The sequence below is a fragment of the Malaya genurostris genome, chromosome 2 (genome assembly GCF_030247185.1).
Source record: "Malaya genurostris strain Urasoe2022 chromosome 2, Malgen_1.1, whole genome shotgun sequence".
Classification (NCBI taxonomy): Eukaryota; Metazoa; Arthropoda; class Insecta; order Diptera; family Culicidae; genus Malaya; species Malaya genurostris.
In genome coordinates, this window is record NC_080571.1 from 243,768,910 (window position 1) to 243,793,447 (window position 24,538).

Here is a 24,538-nt window from a genome sequence, read left to right on the forward strand (position 1 = left end):
ATTCAATACAAACCCCAATGCCTGCCATAAAATACGTGTCATAATCCTTACTGAAAAACGCGTAGGGGAGCATTTAGAATTCCCGCTTTTAAACGCTTGCTCGGTAATCACCAGACGTGATTGCAATCCGTAACGGTAGTATGCCAAGAACTACCGGTCGGCGCCACCAGCCAACATCGCTTGCACAGATTGAAGACGAATCCCGATGGAACTCCGATAACCGCACAAACACACGTGTGCAGCTCGTAACCCGGGACAGCAACATCCTTCTCGGGTGAATTATTACTGGTACAGGTAGTCACGGTTACAAATGAGAACAAACGACATCTGCGACGGATGTACGTAATGACTGAAGATCTGCAGTACTGCGCGAAAGTATGGGAATATACGATTCGGGAAACTGAGTTTCATAAGAACTAGTCGCTTCTTAGCTCGTAGAACCAAATCATATGCGGAGAAATTTCTTGGCGACGTAAGGCAAACTTCAGCAAAAGAAAACGACAAAGGGCATAGCATATATCAAAACTCCTGTGCGATGCTGCATTAATCACTAGAACAGAGGTTCTTCGAATGCCGCACAGGAAGAATTATTGTGGTATGAAACTAAAGGTCTGGAACGCTGGTCGCAATGGAATTGTTCTAATTGGATAAAATTAAATGAATTATCACAGCTGTTGTGGAAACGTCTGGTTTTTTCTTCGTGGCATACATGAGAGACCGTTGGGAATAAAAATCGAACGTGAATGAAATATTTTTGTTTACTATTCGATTCTTTAACGGTTCTATCCGTTCGCGAGCAAAAAAACAAACAGAATCAATATTGTAATAAGATAAGTGTCTGGAGTGAATGAATAATTGTTCTGAGCTGAAAACCGGAAACGAATCAGATCAAGTTTCTACAGAAACTGAAGTGCGTCCGGATGGCTTTGATTGGCAGTTGGAAGTCAGGTTAGATGCTACACAATTGGCTGACACCTTGAATAAAACAATTAACCGGTTTAGCGGGAACTAATAAGCTGCTTTTGAAGAACTGGTAAAATTAGTTAGATCTTATTATCCCGTCTTCATTCTATGAAACTATGTCCACACGGCTATCATCACGGCGAATATGTAAATGAGTCTACAAATTTAATGGACTAGATGTTTACCCATTTGAATTGACGCAGTAGGGCGTTTTTCCAATGTTTTGATTTTTTTTAGATTGTGATTAACAATGAGGAAGTTTGCTCAATATTCGAACTCACTTTCCGTAATACGTAGAGCTTGATGTGATTTTTTTACATCTGGGCGCCACTGTTTATTTTTATGCAGTGCTTTTGGTACTCGGATTGGCGTTTGTTGACTGGGGATTGTGTTCAGTTCATTTCGATCAACTTGACGACGACAACGACGGAGATCCAACGTATTCTTGTTTAAAAATTTGGGCCTCGTTACATGAAATCTACGGTTAGCGGCATCCTTCCGCATAGCGTTTTGGCTACCTGTGCTGCCATGGCCACCAGACGGCTACCAAAATTGATTCAGTGACGGTTGTCAAATCCAATTTGACAAAACAAAGTCGCCTGTATCTAAGTTAGCCGAGCGTTTTCATCTTATCACCTTCGCTGAAAATGTCAAAGATTTCAATGTGGAAAAATCCTGGTGGATACAGTTGTATCGTTTGAGTTGTATATCTGGCGGCGGTCACCAGAATGTCTGCCAGCCATATTTTTCCAGCTGGCAGTGTTTAGTCAGCCATCTGGCAGCCATGCGTATGCGGGCTCAAGCTTTTCCACGAGCGGAAAACTTTTGTTCTAATACATCACAGTAAGCTTTGGAGTCAAGCATACGATTGGCATTTGTATTGGCATGTAAATGTAGTAAACTCAGTCATCTGAGATTGTAACATTGCCATAAAAAACAATTTCAATAGAAACACTATTTACGGATCCGTCTTTGTGAAAGCTACCGTATCAGCAAGTAGCCAATCCGAACAATGGAGCAGAATCGAATGAGCAAAACTCGAGCTCGAAAGTTTTATAGAGAAAGTATTACAAAGTACCCAAAATGCATAGGTACTGATGAAAAATAAAACATATGTCAATATTAACTTCGAATGTGGACATAAATTCCATGTCGACACGGCCATAGAAATTTTCTCCACTAATATACATTCATTTTCATTAATTATTTCACTAAGTTAATGATTTAGCTAGCGATTTGCAGCTTCGGATAAAAAACTCAATTTTCAAGTAACTCTATGAATTCAAAGCTCTACAAGGAAACTGAACTCTGAAGTCTGAAAGTCATCCTATAAATTTACTAATCACTATCCGACAGGTGTTATCATATGATTTGTAATGCCATCCTAGGAAGCAATCGCAAGATGCCAGCCAAAGAAGTTGTTTTTTTTATTTTTTCTCCAGCACATTAATTTTCATGAGCGCATCGTTGCGCCTTCGCTTTGATGTTTTCGTGAACTGATTGGTATTTTATTTGCTGAAATGTGTTCAGTGATTCGAGCGAAGCAGGAAGTTGCGATTCAAGTTCATTAAAATTGCGAAATCAAGTTAATCTGTTGTACAAATTTCATGCTCTCGGAGTCGTAGATTGTTTTTATATAGATTGTTAGTGAAGTGATAATTTTGTGAGCGATAGTGATTTGATCCTACCTATTCAGTTATGTCTGAAGTGTTTTATTGATTAGAACGGTACAAAGATGCCGTCGCCAACATGGATACTTGATTTGTAACCATCTAAACTCTTCAAATCATAGAAAATATCATAAATCCTTAAGGAATCTTGGGCTCCAAAGGCAACAATTTTTATTAACACTAGTTTTTCAACTTCAGAGAACTGTAAATTGAAAGCTATTCAATACAAACCCCAATGCCTGCCATAAAATACGTGTCATAATCCTTACTGAAAAACGCGTAGGGGAGCATTTAGAATTCCCGCTTTTAAACGCTTGCTCGGTAATCACCAGACGTGATTGCAATCCGTAACGGTAGTATGCCAAGAACTACCGGTCGGCGCCACCAGCCAACATCGCTTGCACAGATTGAAGACGAATCCCGATGGAACTCCGATAACCGCACAAACACACGTGTGCAGCTCGTAACCCGGGACAGCAACATCCTTCTCGGGTGAATTATTACTGGTACAGGTAGTCACGGTTACAAATGAGAACAAACGACATCTGCGACGGATGTACGTAATGACTGAAGATCTGCAGTACTGCGCGAAAGTATGGGAATATACGATTCGGGAAACTGAGTTTCATAAGAACTAGTCGCTTCTTAGCTCGTAGAACCAAATCATATGCGGAGAAATTTCTTGGCGACGTAAGGCAAACTTCAGCAAAAGAAAACGACAAAGGGCATAGCATATATCAAAACTTCTGTGCGATGCTGCATTAATCACTAGAACAGAGGTTCTTCGAATGCCGCACAGGAAGAATTATTGTGGTATGAAACTAAAGGTCTGGAACGCTGGTCGCAATGGAATTGTTCTAATTGGATAAAATTAAATGAATTATCACAGCTGTTGTGGAAACGTCTGGTTTTTTCTTCGTGGCATACATGAGAGACCGTTGGGAATAAAAATCGAACGTGAATGAAATATTTTTGTTTACTATTCGATTCTTTAACGGTTCTATCCGTTCGCGAGCAAAAAAACAAACAGAATCAATATTGTAATAAGATAAGTGTCTGGAGTGAATGAATAATTGTTCTGAGCTGAAAACCGGAAACGAATCAGATCAAGTTTCTACAGAAACTGAAGTGCGTCCGGATGGCTTTGATTGGCAGTTGGAAGTCAGGTTAGATGCTACACAATTGGCTGACACCTTGAATAAAACAATTAACCGGTTTAGCGGGAACTAATAAGCTGCTTTTGAAGAACTGGTAAAATTAGTTAGATCTTATTATCCCGTCTTCATTCTATGAAACTATGTCCACACGGCTATCATCACGGCGAATATGTAAATGAGTCTACAAATTTAATGGACTAGATGTTTACCCATTTGAATTGACGCAGTAGGGCGTTTTTCCAATGTTTTGATTTTTTTTAGATTGTGATTAACAATGAGGAAGTTTGCTCAATATTCGAACTCACTTTCCGTAATACGTAGAGCTTGATGTGATTTTTTTACATCTGGGCGCCACTGTTTATTTTTATGCAGTGCTTTTGGTACTCGGATTGGCGTTTGTTGACTGGGGATTGTGTTCAGTTCATTTCGATCAACTTGACGACGACAACGACGGAGATCCAACGTATTCTTGTTTAAAAATTTGGGCCTCGTTACATGAAATCTACGGTTAGCGGCATCCTTCCGCATAGCGTTTTGGCTACCTGTGCTGCCATGGCCACCAGACGGCTACCAAAATTGATTCAGTGACGGTTGTCAAATCCAATTTGACAAAACAAAGTCGCCTGTATCTAAGTTAGCCGAGCGTTTTCATCTTATCACCTTCGCTGAAAATGTCAAAGATTTCAATGTGGAAAAATCCTGGTGGATACAGTTGTATCGTTTGAGTTGTATATCTGGCGGCGGTCACCAGAATGTCTGCCAGCCATATTTTTCCAGCTGGCAGTGTTTAGTCAGCCATCTGGCAGCCATGCGTATGCGGGCTCAAGCTTTTCCACGAGCGGAAAACTTTTGTTCTAATACATCACAGTAAGCTTTGGAGTCAAGCATACGATTGGCATTTGTATTGGCATGTAAATGTAGTAAACTCAGTCATCTGAGATTGTAACATTGCCATAAAAAACAATTTCAATAGAAACACTATTTACGGATCCGTCTTTGTGAAAGCTACCGTATCAGCAAGTAGCCAATCCGAACAATGGAGCAGAATCGAATGAGCAAAACTCGAGCTCGAAAGTTTTATAGAGAAAGTATTACAAAGTACCCAAAATGCATAGGTACTGATGAAAAATAAAACATATGTCAATATTAACTTCGAATGTGGACATAAATTCCATGTCGACACGGCCATAGAAATTTTCTCCACTAATATACATTCATTTTCATTAATTATTTCACTAAGTTAATGATTTAGCTAGCGATTTGCAGCTTCGGATAAAAAACTCAATTTTCAAGTAACTCTATGAATTCAAAGCTCTACAAGGAAACTGAACTCTGCCAGTTATTCAAGCTCACAGAGGTCCCATTTCTATTTAGATTTGGTTGGCTTCCACTCCAGTCGAGGAACTCTGATGTGATATCGTGACAACAGCCTGGATTTCAACAGAAAAGAATTTCAACTCATCCAACTGTATTTACTTTTTCCCGTTCACGAAAACAATATTAAGCGTAATCTGAAAAAGAGTCTTTCGAGATTCTGCAGAAATGAAGTAATAATGGCGAAATGAAATTATTACCTATTATTCAAGACATTTTACACATTTCATCGGACGACAGAAACAAAGAACAATATTGTGCTGTGAACAATTAGACGATTACGAGAACAATAAAGCTAACAAACGAAAACACTATTGACGTCAACCAGTGCAAAACTCGACTTTCAATGCAAGAGCTAGAAGTTTTGCTCTGGAACCAAATTTATCTCAAACAAGTGCATTTGCTTCAAATGAACAAATCTAAAAATGTTGTATGCATTCAATTCTATGAGATGTTAAATGAAATTGAATTCACTAACAACGAAATCAATGTGCATGACAGATAATATGATAACATAGAGCAGAACGTATTAGTGTACATGGAGGATGATACATTTGCTCTTGAAGAGCGGGTAGGGTCGAACACTTTTGAAAAATCATTTACATACAAAATACCCAACCGCTAAAACATAGCGGATTTTTTGTGAATAATCGCTGTGTTAACTTTTAACAACCACCTAAAAAACCTAAATTTTTTAAATATCAAATAAAAACGTAGGGGTTTAGAAAAACATCTACTACTAATTTTTTTTAAATTTCAAAACTTACTGAACAGTATTGAGAACGCATTTCTCTCCCAAAAAGTAACGTTATTTAGAAAAAAATATTTGTCTGAAAACGTACAATTCAGCAACATTTTCCCAATTTATTTAGCGAAGAGTTCTAACTACCAGAGTTCAAGAATTTTGTAACGTTAGGCGTGAATAAGTATTTTTCTTCTTCTTTGTTTACTATTGGGAGTAAAAATTAGTTCGGTCCGTTCTCAAAAGATGGCTCTGGCTGTCATGAATATCGAACAGTAACAGCTGATGTCGATAGTTTCAAGAGGTTAGGCATCTGTCATTAAAATTCAGTTCATATTGCTTCGAGTTTTAAATGAAAAGAAAAAAAAAACAGCTCCTTAAATGTTCATGGTGATAATTCTCCAACTGATAAATCATGTAGGGAATTACTTGATGGAGATTCTAGTCAAATGCAAGGGGAGCTTGCAAAATCATCGGAAGTGACTCAACAAGCAGTAGGAAATGATTCAAAAGCAAAGGCAGTTGGATGCCTTATGAACTGAAACCGAAAGGCATTGAAAGGCGATTTTTCGCTTGCGAGCAGCTAATTCAAAGGCAACAAGGAAAGGGTTTTTTACATCAAATTGTTACTGGGGATGAACAGATGAATTGTAATACCCAAAAGTAGAAAAAATACTACGCTATGCTCGATAAATTGCCATCGATCTCAACACCATAGCCGGATATTCATGGTTCGAAGGTTGTGCATCTGGTTGAACCGAGAGGGTGTTGTGTACTATGAGCTGCTACAATCAGACGAGACAATAACGGGCGATCGGTATAGGCTGCAATTGATGCGTTGAAGCCGTGCATACGTGAAGAACGGTCGGAATAAAAACAAAGATCTGATAAAGTTATTCTCGGCTTTATATCGCAAAACGCTCGGCTTTATGTCTCAAAAGTCGTCAATGAATAATTGGAAACATTTGGAGCCATTTTGTCGTACCCGCCGTATTATCCTGACATTGCTTCTTCTGATTACTGGTTGTTCCGACGGATGCAGCTTGATCTGGCAGGTCAACAATTTACTTTTTTCGCAGAAATCTAAAATTGGCTTCAAACCTCAAAAGACGAGAAATTTTTTTCGATATGGAATTCAAAAATTGTCTGAGAGGTGGGGAAAAGTAATAACTAGCGATGGACGAAACTTTAATTATTATTTAAATTCGTTATGTTTAGAAACAAAATCATGTTTGACCCAAAAAACGGACCGAATTAGTTTGTACTTCCAATAATTATCTAAAGAAAACCGCAGTATTTCCGTGGTATTCCTTTTTTGGAAAAATGACTCAATCTCTAAAAATCCATCGGTCGTTATAAACTAATTTTGTTAATAATTTACTTTTTCTCAACGATATACTTATTTGTATTTGTTATTAATGAATAAATTTATTGAAATAAACTTATTAAACTTTTCTGAAAAATCATGTAAAATCAAGCCTCTTTTTCTAACAATTACTGTGGTGTTCCCCCTTAAGAAGTGGGCGACTAATACCTATCATTTGCTACCAGATACTTATCAGATCGAATGTGCTGGAGAATCGTCGTATCATGAATGTTTGAAATGGATCCAAATTGACGATTTTGAAAATGAAAACAAAAAATGCTCCGGAAGGACAAATTTTTCTCAAAACATGACATTGAAAACTTATCTGCTAGAAGATGATAAGCGCAAAAGAGGTTGCAGCCTCACGCTTGAGTTTGTAATTTTTTTTTCGATAGTATTGGATCAAAAAATTTACCTCAACAGCCTTATAGTAACAACTGAACGCCATCCTATTTCAGCTTGTTCAAATCGACGCTTTGAATAAGAATCATATTATCAATTTTCATGATAAAATTTTAGAATTTATGTACAACGCACAGTGGGGAAAAATGGACCAAAAACGCGACGATTTTTTGGAGACATGATACAGCTGACCACAAAGCACTTTTTTGGTGTAAAATGGTTAGTAAAATCGATTCCATGTATTTAGAAGGACCGCACGAAACGCTATCATGTTCATTTTACCCCAAGTTCAATTTTTATACTGCATTGTATTCAAGCTTAAGTATATAACATGAAACCGAAGAACTTGCAGAAGAGCGAATAGAGTATTTCCGATGTAAAAAAGTCTAACAGATCGATTGCATATAGTTTTATTGACAGCAGAAAACTCATTGTACCGTTTTACCCCATTTCTTTTCTAGTTATAATACTCAGTTGAAATATGATCTAAAGTCTAAAAGCAGATCCAATACGATCTATCAATATTAGTTCATATTACGTGCAAAACATCTGTGATCCAATGAAACACAATATGAATGACAGTACTAGCCTGTTATAGCCGTTTTACCCCAATTTATATCATAAGTCGTATTTCTGGTTAAACTTTCTTCCGCATAACGAAAGCAGGATGATTGCGGTAGTTGAAAATCGATTTATATGACGAACTATTTTTCGAATGTGGAGCGAAATCTTACGACTCAGTTAATGAATAAATTGGGGTAAAACTGTATAACAAGATTCATGCGGCCATTGAATCCATCTGTAATCTTATTTTAAGGGCTTTCTTCGTAATATCAATCGATTTTCATCAACCGCAATCAGCCTGCTTACGGTATGCAGAAGAACGTTTAACCAGAAAAACGACTTATGAAATAAATTGGCGTAAAACGGGTTGAACAGGCTAGTACTGTCATTCCCATTGTGTTTGATTGGATTACAGATGTTTTATACGTGATATGAACCAATATTGGTAGGTCATATTGGATCTGCTTCGGGAATGTAAATCTGAATTCAATATAAAATTACATTTGTGGGAAAATTGGGGTAAAACGATATAACACGACGCATGCGATCATCTGTTAATTATTATTTGAGATTATATGCGAAACATAGAACTGCCTTGTTGCAATATTGGTCCAAACACCGATCAGTAGAACTTTGTTTTTTTTGTAAATTCATTGAAGAAGATGACTGGGGGTAAAACAGAATATAGTTATTTGTGGTCAATCTTATTAAAAAAAATCCATTTATATAACTACAGCATATCAGTAATACGATTATTCGAATTGATATTTTTCCTGAGTTTCACAGTTAGTTTTCGAAGTAAAGTCAGAAAAAAGAGGAATAGGAGCAAAACGGGCATGATAGTGAATTTTGCGGATCTTCTAACAACCATAAAACGATTCTACGGAAAAATTTGCATAAGAAATACTAACTTTGAAAACATTTGCTTAGGTTTTTATAAAATTATTGAGCAAAGTCGCGTTTTTGATCGTTTTTCCCCACTGTGCAACGCCCAATAACAATGCGGGTAGTTCGGAGACAGGTACAGCGTTATAGGCGCAAGTCATGTTTAATGGTCGTTTTAAATCCCGTCTCGTTCAGGGTTGGCAATTTAATGTATTTAATACGCGGGTTACCTGTGGCCGTTATTTTTGTGATGTGTGTGTGTTGTATTATGTCAACTCTTCAATTTTTACATATGCTCTTCATTTGTGTAAACAGTATAAAATCAAAAGGAAAATCCTGTCAAAATTTCGCTCGCGTATTGTGAAAATCCGAACTACCCGCACGTCAAGTTGGGTAATTTATTGAATATGGTTGAATCAATCACCATCAATATAATAAAAGTGTTCGAAGAACGTTTCTCGACTGTTTGGAAGATGGAAACGGAGAGAAATCGAATGCCGAAAAAAGATGTTGTAAGCTAGCTCGGAGTATTGTCTACAACCGTGGATTGAGCTGAAAAACGAGCCGGACTATCGACCTAAAATTCCAGCTGGTAACGATAAGCCAAACAGGTCAACCATAGTTTGATGGCGTACCATAAATTGATCGCATGAAGAAACTGACGAAGTTTGATGAAGATGAAGCTCACTTCAACCAGCTACTTGAACAGAAATATTATACGGTAACTGGAGAGAGGAAGGGGGCAGAGATACATGTGGTAAGCCATTTGTTCATGTGGCTCGAAAAGTGACATTTACATCGTGATAGCGACCATAAACCGGAAAAATTGTTTGCTCAAGTAAAACAATCATGCCGTTCTATTTTGGCAGGATTTAACTCATTGCCATTAAGTGGTCGTTGAGTAGTATGTCGCGGATAACGTTCGGCGGCGAGTGAAGTGACCGAATAGGCTGTATAAAATTTGATGGAAGAAAGCAAATGAATGTTGGGACAATTCAAATTTTGAAATAAAAACAAATAATTCTTTTTTCTGTTCCCTATTAGTTGAGACTAAAAAACAAAATATGGTTTAATTTTTTCATATCAATGTACATACATTCTTGTTTGACCAATTCATACCGTGACGACGCGCAGTATAAGACAATTGATTCTGTTAATTTTGAATGACAAATAGAATTTCGAAACTTTTTAGAATATCCAGATAAAAGTGCCTAATTCGATTACACGATTCACAGATTTATGCAAAAGACTGGAATCATACAAAAGTATACTATACTTCGTTCGTTTTCAATATAATTTTAATAAATTCATCCAGATTATTCCACCGGACTGCACTGGTCGTTAGCCATTGGGATTACATTCTTTCTGTGTCGAACTTCAATGCTATCTAGTCAATAACACTCCAAATTGCATACCAAGGATGTGGGGGATCATCTTTTCTGCAGTCGTCATTAGATTGCCTGCAGAGGCGTTAAAGGCGTCGTAAATTTTAACACAAAACGATACATTTTATGACGATTGCATCAACACCAGTGAAACGGTGTTCATTCCTAGCACAGCTGGCTATACTGGAGTGACAGGAAGCGACTTGCTCTCAAAAGAACAGGTAGCTTTAGTAGTGGTTATTTCACTGTTAAAGAAGGTTTCATTCAAGATTTAGATTACTGCTTTGATACTGTAGAAACCCGAAAATCATGTTGATTTGAAAATATTGTTGCATAAATTATGATAAATTGTATCAGTTCGATGATTTGTCACTTCATCTGTATAAATGTCTTATGTTAAGTAGAATAAAATTTTCCCAATAAAAAAAACATTTCTTGGGTAAGGGGCGGGTAGTTTCTAACACTTTTTAAAAATCATTTATTATTTTCTTTATAGTTTCTTATCGTAAAATATTTCAAGAATATTCTATGAAATTTTCAAGCCTATTGGAAAGAGACTCTGGAAGGTATATACCTTTATCTATGGCTACCTCATTCTGTGCAGAAGCAAGAACTCGGCGCACAGGCCCAAGATTTCTACTTCGATTGACTTCAAAACTTGATAAAACATACTTGAAATGTTTCATTGTAATAAATTATACAAGACAAAATATGATTTTTTGAAAATGTTGGACCCTACGGGCTCCCTGGAGTAATAAATTGTTTCCATTGATTTTATAGACAAAAAACTTTAAACGCATTTTTCTCGAAAGCAGGTTTTGAATGTACGTGTCCATCGTCATTCAAAACCTACTGCACCAATTTCTTTTCAAATTTTGCACACACTTTCTACATTTAAAAAACCAGACCCCAACGTTTTCCTTTTCGTTGTTTGTTACTTTGTAGTTTTCACTTTGAACAACCATCAAAAATTAAAAAAAATTAAAAAAAATCAAACAGAAACCTTGGGGTGTAGAAAAATTTCTACTCTAACCATGCTGCGTTCATTTGTTCACTTCTGATTTGTCTGCGTTGGGATACAGTGGACACCGCAAATCGATTTTTAAGAAGCGTCCTCAAAAATACCTCTTCACCAACTTATTTCTCAATATTTTTCAACGAAAAAATTACAAAATATTGTTCGAATGATGCTTTTTAGCATGCAAAACATTAGAATTTATTTTGTTGAACAATAATCCTGGAAAAATATATTAAAAATGATGATTTTTTCATCGTTTAGACCCTACCCTCTCCTTAAGCTGGAATCAATCATACAGTAAAATGAACTAACGATGTTGTTTTGCAAAGGTGTCTGTTTGTTTCCCATATCGGAGATAGTTGTTTTGAATTGTGAAATCTGAATCACAAATCATATTTTATTCACAAGAACAATTGTGGCAGATATTGACAAAAAAACTGAAAATTTTGACATAAACCTTCGTATATCTCGAAAAGTGAACTGTACCCATTTTTTATATTTATAAAAAAAGGTAGAAATATAAAGTTTACACAAGATGTAAATCCAAGCATGCCGTATGTTGTTGTATTGTGGCAGAATATTACATCTCTTTATAGGTAAAATTAAATTGTGTGTCCGTTTCAGCTAATTTAGCTGCGAAGTTAGGTACATTGCGACACTCCTTTTGTATTTATATTGTTTAATGTGACGCTCTTGTTATATTTTATATATATATGTATATGGTTAGCTGAAATGAACGAACAGTGGTTCTATCTCCATATATAGTTTTCCCAAGCGATAATGATGCTTGAAATTAGTACATTCAAACATGGATGTTAGGGTGGGACAATATTAAATTTCAGCTCCACCAAACTTTTCGTGTTCCTTTTGGGTCCCATAAGTTCTAGCTCGATCGATGAAACTATATTTAAGTTTATCTAAAACATTGTCGAAGGCAACAAAAACCTATTTTTCTCATATTAAAAAGATAGTTTTTTTGTATTTTTACTGTTTTGGAGTATGGGCTGTCACTTAAAAAGAAGCTTCATACTAAGCTGAGTAAACATCACGAATACATTAAACAACTCAACCGTTATAGCACAACAAAGGAAAGTCAAATCATATTACGTCCACTAGCAGCAGTGGTGCTAGATATATTAAGGAATGAGCCATTGTTCGGACCTTGTATCGGTTTATTTGGGATTGTTTTGCGGTCTTCGAAAATTCCCTACAAAATAACACATGAACCGATTTTCCGATAGTTGCACTATTTATGTGCCATTTAATTCCACTATTTCACTGTCACGTTATTGCACTTTCACAAAGTCACTATACTTTAATGAAGCATAACAAACGTTGCAATACAGATACGCGTATTTCGGAATGTTATTTACATCCTTCTTCAGTGTATCGGTTTCATAAGTTTGTTTTAAAAATAGCGATTTTTAGAGTTTTTAAGTTGATCTCCGGTCGATTTTGTTGTAAAAAAAAAACAATTTCCCCATACTAAATCCCTTATAAACATCGCGCGAAAACGTAGTTTTACCGATCGAGCTAAAATTTTGCATACTTTTTATGGAACCCAAAAAAAAACATGAACAGTTTGGTGGAGCGAGAAAATAAACCTTTTCATTTTTCCCCATACAACATTATCTCACCCCAATGGATATAGTCTGTAGAAAGGAAGAAGTCATCATTTTGTTGGTTATGAAGTTATCAGGCAATATCACGTTTTTTTTTGCAAGCTACTTTGCATCTTATATTTCAAACATGTCACGAATCCTACTAGGAACGTGGGCGTGGTGGTTCTTCCACTTCCGAATTTACGTACGCATATTGAAAACGGTTTCACAATATCAATTAATATTTGAAAGTGACAATCATGTACAAAAAAAATATCGAAAATTCTATCATAGCACAGCACAACACCAAGGATCCACCCTAGAGCCGACATTGCTGGGTACTGATAACTCACTCACACGCGGATCATGAAGTTCGCCGCGGTTGGTAATATGGCTTTCGACACCAACCGCTGACGCTGACTGCCGGTTTATGATGCAGCTGAATCGTTTATAGTCGGAACGCGCCAGTAGTCGAACCGCGATCGTCACTCAAAGCGTGGACAATTCGGACGCGGTGGACGGTGTGCGTTTCGTTTAGCTTTCGCTCCGCATCATGCGCTTCGTGATGAACGCTGATGAGTCGCGTGGTGGTGATTCTCAACAGTGTTGATTTTTCTTCTTGCAGCCGCTCGCAATGCTCAGTGGAGATTAGCACCGTGATCAAATTAAATTAAGAAGGGACTCATGCGGAGTGCGAAAATTGTTTATTTTTTGTGTACTATTGCCGCTTGGTTTTGAAAGGTAGGAAATCGTTTTCATTACCTTATGCAAATTTTAAAATGTCTCCTGTGAAGTTTAATACTGTTTTCGTATTCCGCTTTATAGTTCCGTGTCTAACCTTTGCAAACCGAGCGTATGCAAATTCAGTGCAAATTCGTTCGTGCATATGATTCAATTATACAATTTCAGTGCGATATTTGATAATTGGAATTTTGTCATATTCGTCACTTTTCCGAATAAATCTGTGTGTTTTGTAAGGGATTCAATATAATTTTGAAATATAAGAGAACTCAAATGATCTTGTGATAAACTCATAAGGGTAAAAATTATATACAATATTCGACATTATATACAATTATCCCAATATTGTTAAATGCTCTGGCCATGTTACTGCGGTGAGCATCTTTTCGTAAAGATCAGAACAATAAAGATTCACACAAAATCAAGCTCCTTCACAAATTATCATTCAGAATTTCTTCGTTACGATGAAGAAAATTAGGCTTCGTCTTTGAAATTTTGATTGTTTTGTTTACTATATTTTGAGCGCACTGAATGGTCGATAAAACTTACCAGAGCTCCATACCCTTGCTAACGGGCTGGTTTTAATCGTACATTCAGGCAAATACTTCGAACAAACAGTCAATTTGAAAACGACACTTAGTTTAGTATCCTGTCTGGGTTTAAGATGATGAACCTAAGGGCGCGTAACCCCGTAAGAGATGGATTGCATGTGATATTTATTGGTATCTTCGCAGATTCGATTATGGGAAACAATAAACAATTAGTTGTTAAGTGATTTCAAACTAGCCTTATGTCTGAAAATGTATATCAATTCGAACTGATTTGATAAGGTTTGGATGAATCTCAAACTAACACATTAGTTTTGAATTACTCAATTCAGTTCAAAAAACGATACTCATAAGAGTTATTTAATATCCTGTGAACCGTAACGGATTGTGAATTTTTTTTCGGTCAGCTCGGTGGTATTCTTCCGCACATTGCGGTGCTTGTGTTCACACTTGTCCGGTGTTAGTACTAGAGCTTGAAATTTTTGTCTTTCACTTCAACAAAAGAGAGTATCAATGCTAGCGTCACTCATTTTCTTACGACAAGACAAAATTAAAATATCATTTGCATGGAAATTTTGTCGAGTTTCAAATCTCATTCTTTCTAAAATATATTGAAAAATCAGTGAAGTTTGGCTATAAAGAGAGGCTTAAATACGGTGAATAAAAGTTATTACACTCTTGAACCTATTTGGAAACCAAAACTGCGGTGGATACGAGCACCAACAGGTAAAACTCATTGTGTATCGTCTTTAGCTCTGGTTAGTACTGAGAAGCACAGATGTGAATGCAAGCTTTGAGGCATACTCAATTCTGCTCTAACACAGGCATAGACATACTGATAGTACATTTGAAATATGTACCTTCGAAAAATTACAATTCACATTGACCTTTTCATCTAATCCACACCTAGTAGTTTGTATACATGATACTTATAAATCTCTTTTTAGATGGCATGGCAGAATATTTTGTGCTTGCTCATCAAGCAATTACAGGCAGTGAATGTGGTATGACGTTTATTCCGCTTGCTGTTTTCGATGTGGCACCGTCTTATTGAAACCACACGTCAAGTATGCCCAATTCTTCCATTTTTGGCAAAAAAAAATCGTTAATCATCACAAGGTAGCGCTCACCATTCACAATAACGTTCCGCCCGTCGTCGCCTTGGAAGAAATACGGCCCGATGATGCCACCGACCCATAATCCACACCAAACAGTGACTTTTTTGGGATGCATTGATAGCTCTTGCGATGCTTCTGGCTGGACTTCACTCCAGTTGCGGCAAATTTGCTTGTTGACATATCCATTCAACCAGAAATGAACTTCGTCGCTGAACACAATTTTTCAATAAAAAAAGTGGATCTTCTCCAACTTTACCAGCGCCATGAGTAAATTATTAATCAAATGACGATTTATGATTAAACTATAGACCAAACTGAAAGAGTTTGACAATGACACAAGACACGATTCACGCGTTATCTGTGAAAAACAGTGGTGCCTAAAAGATACCAGCAATAAATCACCCATTATAAAAATGCCTAATATAAAAATTATGGGAGCGGGTCATTTCGCCGACTCTGAGTTGGTTGCTGACAATACAAACCTGCAACCGCCTCTTTGACGGGTCTACCCAAAGCCAAAGGTTTCTTTGCTTTAGTTAGGTACGAGCGGTAGCGAGGTCGAACAGCACACGAATCTAATCGATGTGGCGAAGCCGCATTAGATATTTTTTCACTTAGTAAACGGAAAATACCACATACATTTGCTTTGATGCTTAGTGGTTAATAGTAAACAAGTTTCCTTGGGAACTCCGTTCTGAAAATGCACACTTTAAGGCATATTGGAATGGTTCTCAATTCTGCTCTAACACAGGCATATACATACTAATAGTACATTTGAAATATGTACCATCGAAAAATTACAATTCACATTGACCTTTTCATCTAATCCACACCTAGTAGTTTGTATACATGATACACACGGAGAACCCGCAGATCACAAAATTACAATATTGCAATTGTTGTTTCACGCCCTGGTTGTTTCAACTAAAATGTTGTTGATTTACCTAACAAATCTGTTGATTTTGACATAACCATTCAGGTAACCGAAATTGTTGCATTCAAATGCTGTCGCTTGGCGGAGAACGAAGACAGCAAAAGCCAGAACAAAAAACCTCTTCATTTCACTAGAAGCGTTTCATATTGAAAATTTTCAATGGTAAATGAACGTCATTTATGTTAGTTACGTAGTAGGCGTTTTATGTAAGTGAAAGTGTGCAGAAGAATATAACAATTAATTGTAAAACAAGTTTTCCATGTGTTAAATAGATATTCCTACAGTATAAATGTTTTAATTTCATCTGAGAGTAATGTATTCTAGGACAGTTCATGTCAATGTTATTAAAACCGCTTAACGCTTCAGAATTTGCTGCTAAAGTGAAGTGGTACTATTTGTATTTTCTTGAAAGTGTATTTGTAGCATTAGGTTTACCAGCGAGCCATTTTGCAAGTGAAGGAAATATTTCCTAATTCCCTGTGACCATTTTTCTGGTGAGTTCCCTTTTGAGAATTGTAATCTTTTGGTTCATTTCCATATCCTTTGTGAGTTTAGTGATAAAGATATAAGCAGTTAATTAGGTAAAATTTCGTTGTTCAAGCAGTGAACGATTAGCTGCCCCCCGAAGAGGCTAACAGTAAAAAATATTTATTGCAATTGGCGTTTTAAGTTCAAATAACTGACTAATTGGTTGAAACAACTAAGACATTTTTATTGCTTCCATGCATACAAGTAACTTTACTGGGATTGTGTCTTTGCTCAATTTCACGAGTGACATCTCATTCAAACGTTTCATTGTTCGCTCAGGGTGTTTGGTATTGCTCCACTGAACCGTTTCATTACTTGTTTGTGATGCGTTTCTTTGTTGGGTGTCGTTGCTAAGCTGCCAGCATGATAAATTAAAAATGACAGATTAGTTCAAACAACAGTCGATTAGTTGTACCAAATTTTAACCAATCAAAATCAGAAAAACAACTAATATTTTAGTTGTTTTGCGATCGCTGGCTTTTCCGTGCATGTAAATCTCTTTTTGGCATGGCAGAATGTTTTGTGCTAGCTCATCAAGCAGTTACAGACAGTGAATGTGGTATGACGTTTATTCCAGTCCGTCAATCGTTGCTGGTTTATCCTTGTAGACATGCGGCTTGACGTGGCCCCCAAGAAATAGTCCAACGGCGTTAAATCATACAATCTAGGTGAGCCCAAAACGTGAGATAAACTGTTCACTGAATGCGACTCTCAATTTAATCATTGTTTCGCGTGCCGTTTTCGATGCGGCACCGTCTTGTTGAAACCACACGTCAAGTATGTCCAATTCTTCCATTTTTGGCAAAAAAATCGTCAATCATCACAAGGTAGCGCCCGCCATTCACAGTAACGTTCCGCCCATCGTCGCCTTGGAAGAAGTACGGCCCGATGATGCCACCGACATATAATCCACACCAAACAGTGATTTTTTTGGGATACATTGATAGCTCTTGCAATGCTTCTGGCTGGACTTCACTCCAGCTGCGGAAATTTTGCTTGTTGACGTATCCATTCAACCAGAAATGAACTTCGTCGCGCCCATTCATGAGAAAATATAAATCAAATGACGATTTATGATTATATTATAGACCAAACTGAAAGAGTTTGACAATGACACAAGACACGATTCACGCGTTATCTGTCAAAAACAGTGGTGCCAAAAAGATACCAGCAATAAATCACCCATTATAAAAATGACTAATATAAAAATTATGGGAGCGGGTCATTTCGCCGACTCTGAGTAAGTTGCTGACAATACAAACCTGTAACTGCCTCGTTAGACGGGTCTACCCAAAGCTAGGTTTCTTTGCTTTAGTTAGGTACGAGCGGTAGCGAGGTCGGACAGCACACGAATCAAATCGATGTGGCGAAGCCGCATTAGATATTTTTTCACTTAGTAACTGGAAAATACCATATACATTTGTTTGGTAGATACACCTATGCAATTACTTTGATGCTTAGTGGCTAATAGTAAACAAGTTTCCTTGGGAACTCCGTTCTGAGGTTCATGAATCAATCTTTATTCCAGAGTACAAGAAGCAATCTTTATTGAAGAAGTACAATTGTAGGTCAACAAAACGGGTGTTAACGTATTAGCATTAATTTATGTTTATTTTAAATCAATTCTAATAATAATATTAAGACAAGTGCAGGAATCGGTGAAATGGCTTTCGGCGAAATGACATTCGGCAAAATGGCTCATTTGGCGATATGGTATTCGGCGAAATGACTTTTGGCGAAACGGTTTTCGGCGAAATGGCTTCTGGCGAAATGACCCTGATCCAAAATTACTGCTATAGTAAAGATTGTGCCTACTTGTTCGATTGCATTAGAATAATAAAAATAAAAAAAAAACAAACCGCTAGATCGGTAAATTTGTGACCAAGATTGTTTTTGTACAGATTATAGATTTACTGCAAGAACACATATTTTACACATTTTTAAGATTTAGTCATAATGTAAGGCAAATAGAGGAGAAGAAATTTTGTCAATTGTATTATAATAAACGAAAGTAGTATTTAACAAAACGATCCGGTCATTATCGGATTGTATTTGTAATGCATGGCTAGTACTACGATCCTACTGACACTAAGAATTCTTCCAGGTCGGAACTCGAACATACGACAACCGGTTAGTAAGATGCATTGAACCGTCAACCCGGCGCCAGCAGCTTATAATGAATTTGTGCGTATTATGCTGTAGACGAAATCGTTCATTATTTTTTATTCGATAAAATCCAACACGATTTCATCGAATTTCATCTCTATTTAGAATCAAAAAAATAATTGAATGCGGATGGGGACGCAGTTAATTCTTTCAATTTGACCGGTTGTGCAGTGCACGAGGAGCACATGAGGAAGAGACGCCGCTGATCTTTTGCAAAGTGTTTTGAGTTTAATAATTTAAATCATCACAATAACACATTTGCGTTAAATCACGTTTTAGCGAGCTGCTTCAACATGTCCTAATTGGTTTCGATTTGACGTAGTTAGGGGAGTTCCGTGGAAGTAGTGACCAGAAGCCAAATTCAACCAAAATAGTGAAAGTTAAAGACGACAAAATATGTGTTTTTGTGAAATACTTGTCTTGTTAATTTCTCCATTTGCGTTGCGGGTTATGACAAAAATTTCACTTCGCTTGCCACTTGGTACTGTGAATTTATTCAATTTTATCTTTTTAATACCGTTTTCGTTTATTGATCAGAGCAGCCCGAAAGATGAACCAGAGTCGCCCAAAAAACGCTTGATATGTTTGTTTTAGCAACCTGAGGTCGCTCTACATCGGACTCCAATCGCGTAGTTTCGCTCTGAAATTTTTCTCGGGTCGAACCACGCATCCATGCGAGTTTGTTTTTTTTTGTTTGTTTATGAGTTGTTGTTTAGGGCGCGTACCACGTTTTCTTTTTACTCGGAGTCAGAGTCGCCCGCGTGTAGGTTCAAAAACGAAAACGGTATAAAACGATCACACTTGCATTGGCCTACTGAGCGTAATTTTCCGTCTCTCCACATGCTACTCAGGGTTTTCGAATTGCTCCTCACTTGTGATCGATCCATTTTTAATATTCTTGAGATGGTTGAGTTACAGATTTGCATTTTCAAAAAGACAGCTCCAGATTGGCCATATTAGGGCGTCAATTTTCTTACGCATCTCAACTTCATCTCCACATGATTCACTTTCATCTTGGCCGCAAAGAATCACACAACTGCGCAATTCACGGCCTTGACACATCGATCAATAAGTCTCAAGTCTGACAGAGAGATGTCGTCACTAATTAAAAAATCTTCTACAATTGTTTCAGGAGTCATGTGTCAAAATATTATGATATCTGATTCGTTATTGTGTTAGTTATTGGTCTTTCAACAACATTACTTTTGTATGTAGATAAAATTCTATATTTTGGTGAAAAAATGTCGCGCAAACAAAGAAATGGATTGATTAGCATTATGCTGCCAATAAATCAGCCATAATTGACTGGTATGCTAAAATTAAACGTTCAAACGAAAAGTTTACTCCATTGTTACATAAAATTAAGAAGTTAAGTTTCGGGAGATGGCTGACGTCGTAAGAATGTCGAAAGGAAGGTTATCTTTAATTTCACATTAACACTTAAATATTAAAAAATGTTTGCAAAGTGAGTGCTGCGTTTTCTCACAGCTGATTAAATGCACCGTGTCACAAGTCGATCGTTACGATGGTTAAATTCCATGAATTTAAAATAAAATTGCAACCGTATCCACCATTTTCATCAGATTTAGCCCCTAGCGACTATTGTTTGTTCTCAGATTAAAAACAGAAACTTTCTGGAAAGAGATTTGCCGTTGCTGATCGAGGAGAATACTTTGATGAATAAATCGAAATTGGGAAAATAGGGACCGGGGACTTTTTGATCGATTCGTTTGAATATACACAGAAAAAAAAGAAATTTACACGACATGTAAATCTATAGTATGATGAGATAGACATAAGTTGAATCGAAAATTCGATTTAAAACTATGATCGATGTAAATTCAAACTGGGTTGCATAGATTTTCCAATGAAGAATGACTCTATATTTCAAAAAACGCTTAGAACTGCGGAGTAACTTTCCATTCAATTGCCTGCTCCAAATATGTGCATGAAAATTGATGTAAATTCACAAAATATCAATATCTGTGTACTTCATGAAGTTTAACTGTAACTCACGAAAAAATTAATTCCATCCAGATTTCTTTGTTAGTATTACATTCCAGTCATGATAAAAGCAAAGATTCAATAGGCATTATTATTCATAATGATTGATTCAAATTCAAATCCACTGAATAAAAGTGATTTCGAGAAACTCACCACTAATGCTCACTTATACTCAAGGTGTATATCGAAGAGACCTTGCCCGTGGCTAGAAAATTTTCCTCGCCTATTTGATTTTATTTTCTCTGTTGATTTGAATGATCTTCGAACAATGGATAATGGGTTGCATTTCGCAAAAAAAGGCCCTGGATGAACCGAACCCTATCGAAAATCAACTCACGGCCAATCGCTACATTTGCACACGTCGCATGATCGTTTAATTTGGGCGAAATGTTGGATACCGTTTCTCAATGACCGCGGGTGACGACGATGGAGGGGCCTTTTTTTACATTTCGTATGCCATCGGTCCGATTCCTCTCGTACATGCGAGGCGAGCAAACGTGGATTCATCGTCGTCTTTTTTTATGTTTCGTAAAGAAAAAAAGAACTGTTTTCCCCTCCTTCGGCTCGGTGCAGCTACACTGGCGCGCTGATACAATTTTGATTCATGTTGTTCTAGTTTCTTGAACAGTGTGGGTCAGTGCCGCAGTCGGAGCAGGCACCATCCGTCATTTTTCGCAAGGGTCAAAGTTCTCTGGTGTACCCACGAGCTTTTACGGTGGGAACCGACATATTCGGAATTGTTATTTTATTTTTAAATTTTCTTACTTTATCTTGTCTTCGTTTGCAGATTTATCACCGGTCAACTGGGCCAAGAAGTCGTCCATAAATTGCTACAACATCGAGGAGGGAAGAGTAGTAGACAGGCCCAAGGGTCGCTACATATCACCGATTCGGATCAAGAACAAGCACCAGGCAGTCCAACAGGCTGGGGCGAGCACGCCTGTCTCGAGACGTATTTTACAACGTGACAAAGGATCCCTGGATGCAAGTTCGCCAACCGATGGAAATTTGATCAGAAATTTGAGTAAATCAATCGGTAACATTAGCGCATCGATAGCAGATAAAAGTCCTTCGTTGGGTCAGCGATCCGTGGTTTATCGCGAAAAGGAGAAAAAAAATCCTCTCGGCAGCACCAGACTGTCTTGTTATCAGACAATAAACTTCGATTCTAGCGAAACCGTTCATAAGGGCCAACTGTACAAATCTGTAGACGATTTAATATTCATCAACGCGACAAGAGATGATGATTGCGAACGAGACTTGTCCGGTACCGACGGCAGTGCACTGAACAAAGAACGAAAAGAGTCGGTTAGCACCAACCACTGCACATCGCTAGCGACCGACTCTGTCGCTGTTAGCCAGTCAAACCAAAGCCTTATCACTAGTAACGTTAGTAGTAAAAGTACCAGCAGTCGAAAAACAACGGACCAGTACTTATCAGCAACCGCAACCGATGAACCAAAGAGCGACGGATCCAACATGGCTGAAAGCGTCGGCGATCACGACGAAACGTACGGATTTGCGCAAATGCGAGAAACCTCCATCGAGAGTATGTACCGACTAAAATTAAATGCGTTGAAAGATGAAGAAAAAAGTGCGATTGAAGCCAACAACGGATTCAGGACGCCACAGAAAAAGAAAGACAACTTTACCAATAAAATCAAAGCAATGTCCGATCGAACGCAGAGACTATTCTCTAAAATTTATTTCAATTCATCATATAAAACCAACAGCATCGACGAAAGCAACTTCCAGTCCGGTTCAAAGTCGTTGAAAAAGTCTCCCTCGAAGGCTGCAAACAATCGGCGAAGTATCAGTTACGGTGCCCTTCCAGGACTAACAGATTTCCAGAAAAATTTAGAAAAAAACCAGCATTCCTTACAACTTTCCAATCAACATCCAGAGGACGAATTCAACGGATCTACTGTAATTGCAGCTCAGAACAGTCGCTTGGATGCAGAAGACTGTGATTCGGGAATTCTCGTCAATGAGTCCGGTGCGTCATCAATTCTGGAAACAGAGGATGTATTTTTACCTAGCATTCCATCGAAAGTGCTGAACAGCAGTACCGAAAATACCGAGTTCAAGCTGGTGACCATTAAGCTGGATGTTAGTGATGATGAAGCCAACTTGGGGATCATTGTCAGTCAGATGGGAAATGGTGAAGGAGAAATCAGTAATCGGTACAAGGTGGCGCATGTGCTACCGGGAGGGTTGGTGTACACGTGAGTGAATTGTAATCAAACTGAAAAAAATGCACAATAATCCATCTAAAATTATATTTTAGCGAGGGCACCATCCAACCGAACGACGAAATCGTCAACATCCTTGGCAAACGACTGCGTGGGTTGTCGATGCGTCAGGTGCAGGATCTGCTGAACAGTTGCACCCGGCGTGGAAGCGGTCGCACCAGCATCGATCTTGTCATTTGCAGGAATAAGGCAAATGATAGTGATCTGCTAGCAGAGGAGCTCAATCAGCAGCAACCGGTGAACCGACGGTTGTTTAGAGACAATCGAATGATTTCACTCGATTCCTATCTGGATGAGGGGAAGCATCCACATCAACAGTACGGCAGCGAAGAACCACAGCACAGCGACGCGAGTTCCGATCAAGACTGTTACGCTTCAATTGCTATCAAGTAAGTGTGCTATGTGTTTCCTTGTTGTGTTCGTTTTTTTCGTAACATCACGGTTTATCGCTCCTGTTAGTTGTTTTGCTTTCATCGGAATGCGATTTGAATGACGACTTAGGTCTTAGTTTATTTTTCTGTGATGATACGGTTCATTCGAATGCTCTTAACTCTACGTTCGAACATTGAACAGAACGAAAACAAACATCTTGGCTGTTGTATTCAACTGGCGCATTATATACGATGTTTGTTTTAAACGTGCAATCTGGTTGTTCAATGAACCGGAAAAATGGAATAAATTCAAATGGAATAAATCTGGGAAGGCGATACCATTAGTTTTTAAATGTTGATCCTATTTGCACTAGGGTTAGCTGATTGAATGCCATAAAATTCTCTTGAAAAAATTTACAAAATTCACCTTGTCGGAAAATATTATCCAGAACGAGTCATGGAAGCATAACATAAAATGTAACAAATTTCTTAGAGCAAACCCTCTAATAGAATAGCAATAAGAATAGTAGTCATCTCATATACGAAAACTATTAGTTAGAGTGTGTGATTCTCTGTTCTATAGATTGTCTTTAAGAGTAAAACGAAAATATGTGACGTCGAGTTTACATGTCGTTATAACAGTTATTATGCACTAAATCGAATAGTACTAATGGTTTTCATGGAAAAATAATTTTTGTTTGTGTTAGAAGTGTTATCGAAATGAAACGGTGCACAGTGGTCCAAAACTG

The 24,538-nt window shown here is 37.6% G+C and overlaps 1 protein-coding gene across 2 annotated transcripts in view; it reads left to right on the forward strand.

Moving 5' to 3' along the window:
• The window catches only part of LOC131428419 (partitioning defective 3 homolog), a 235,101-nt gene that overhangs the window by 203,073 nt on the left and 7,490 nt on the right, over positions 1 to 24,538 (forward strand). For both annotated transcript variants that reach the window (XM_058592369.1, XM_058592367.1), the window contains 2 exons: positions 21,954 to 23,391; positions 23,454 to 23,807. In XM_058592369.1, coding sequence (XP_058448352.1) covers positions 21,954 to 23,391; positions 23,454 to 23,807 — 1,792 coding nt within the window. The remainder of the gene's footprint in view (positions 1 to 21,953; positions 23,392 to 23,453; positions 23,808 to 24,538) is intronic.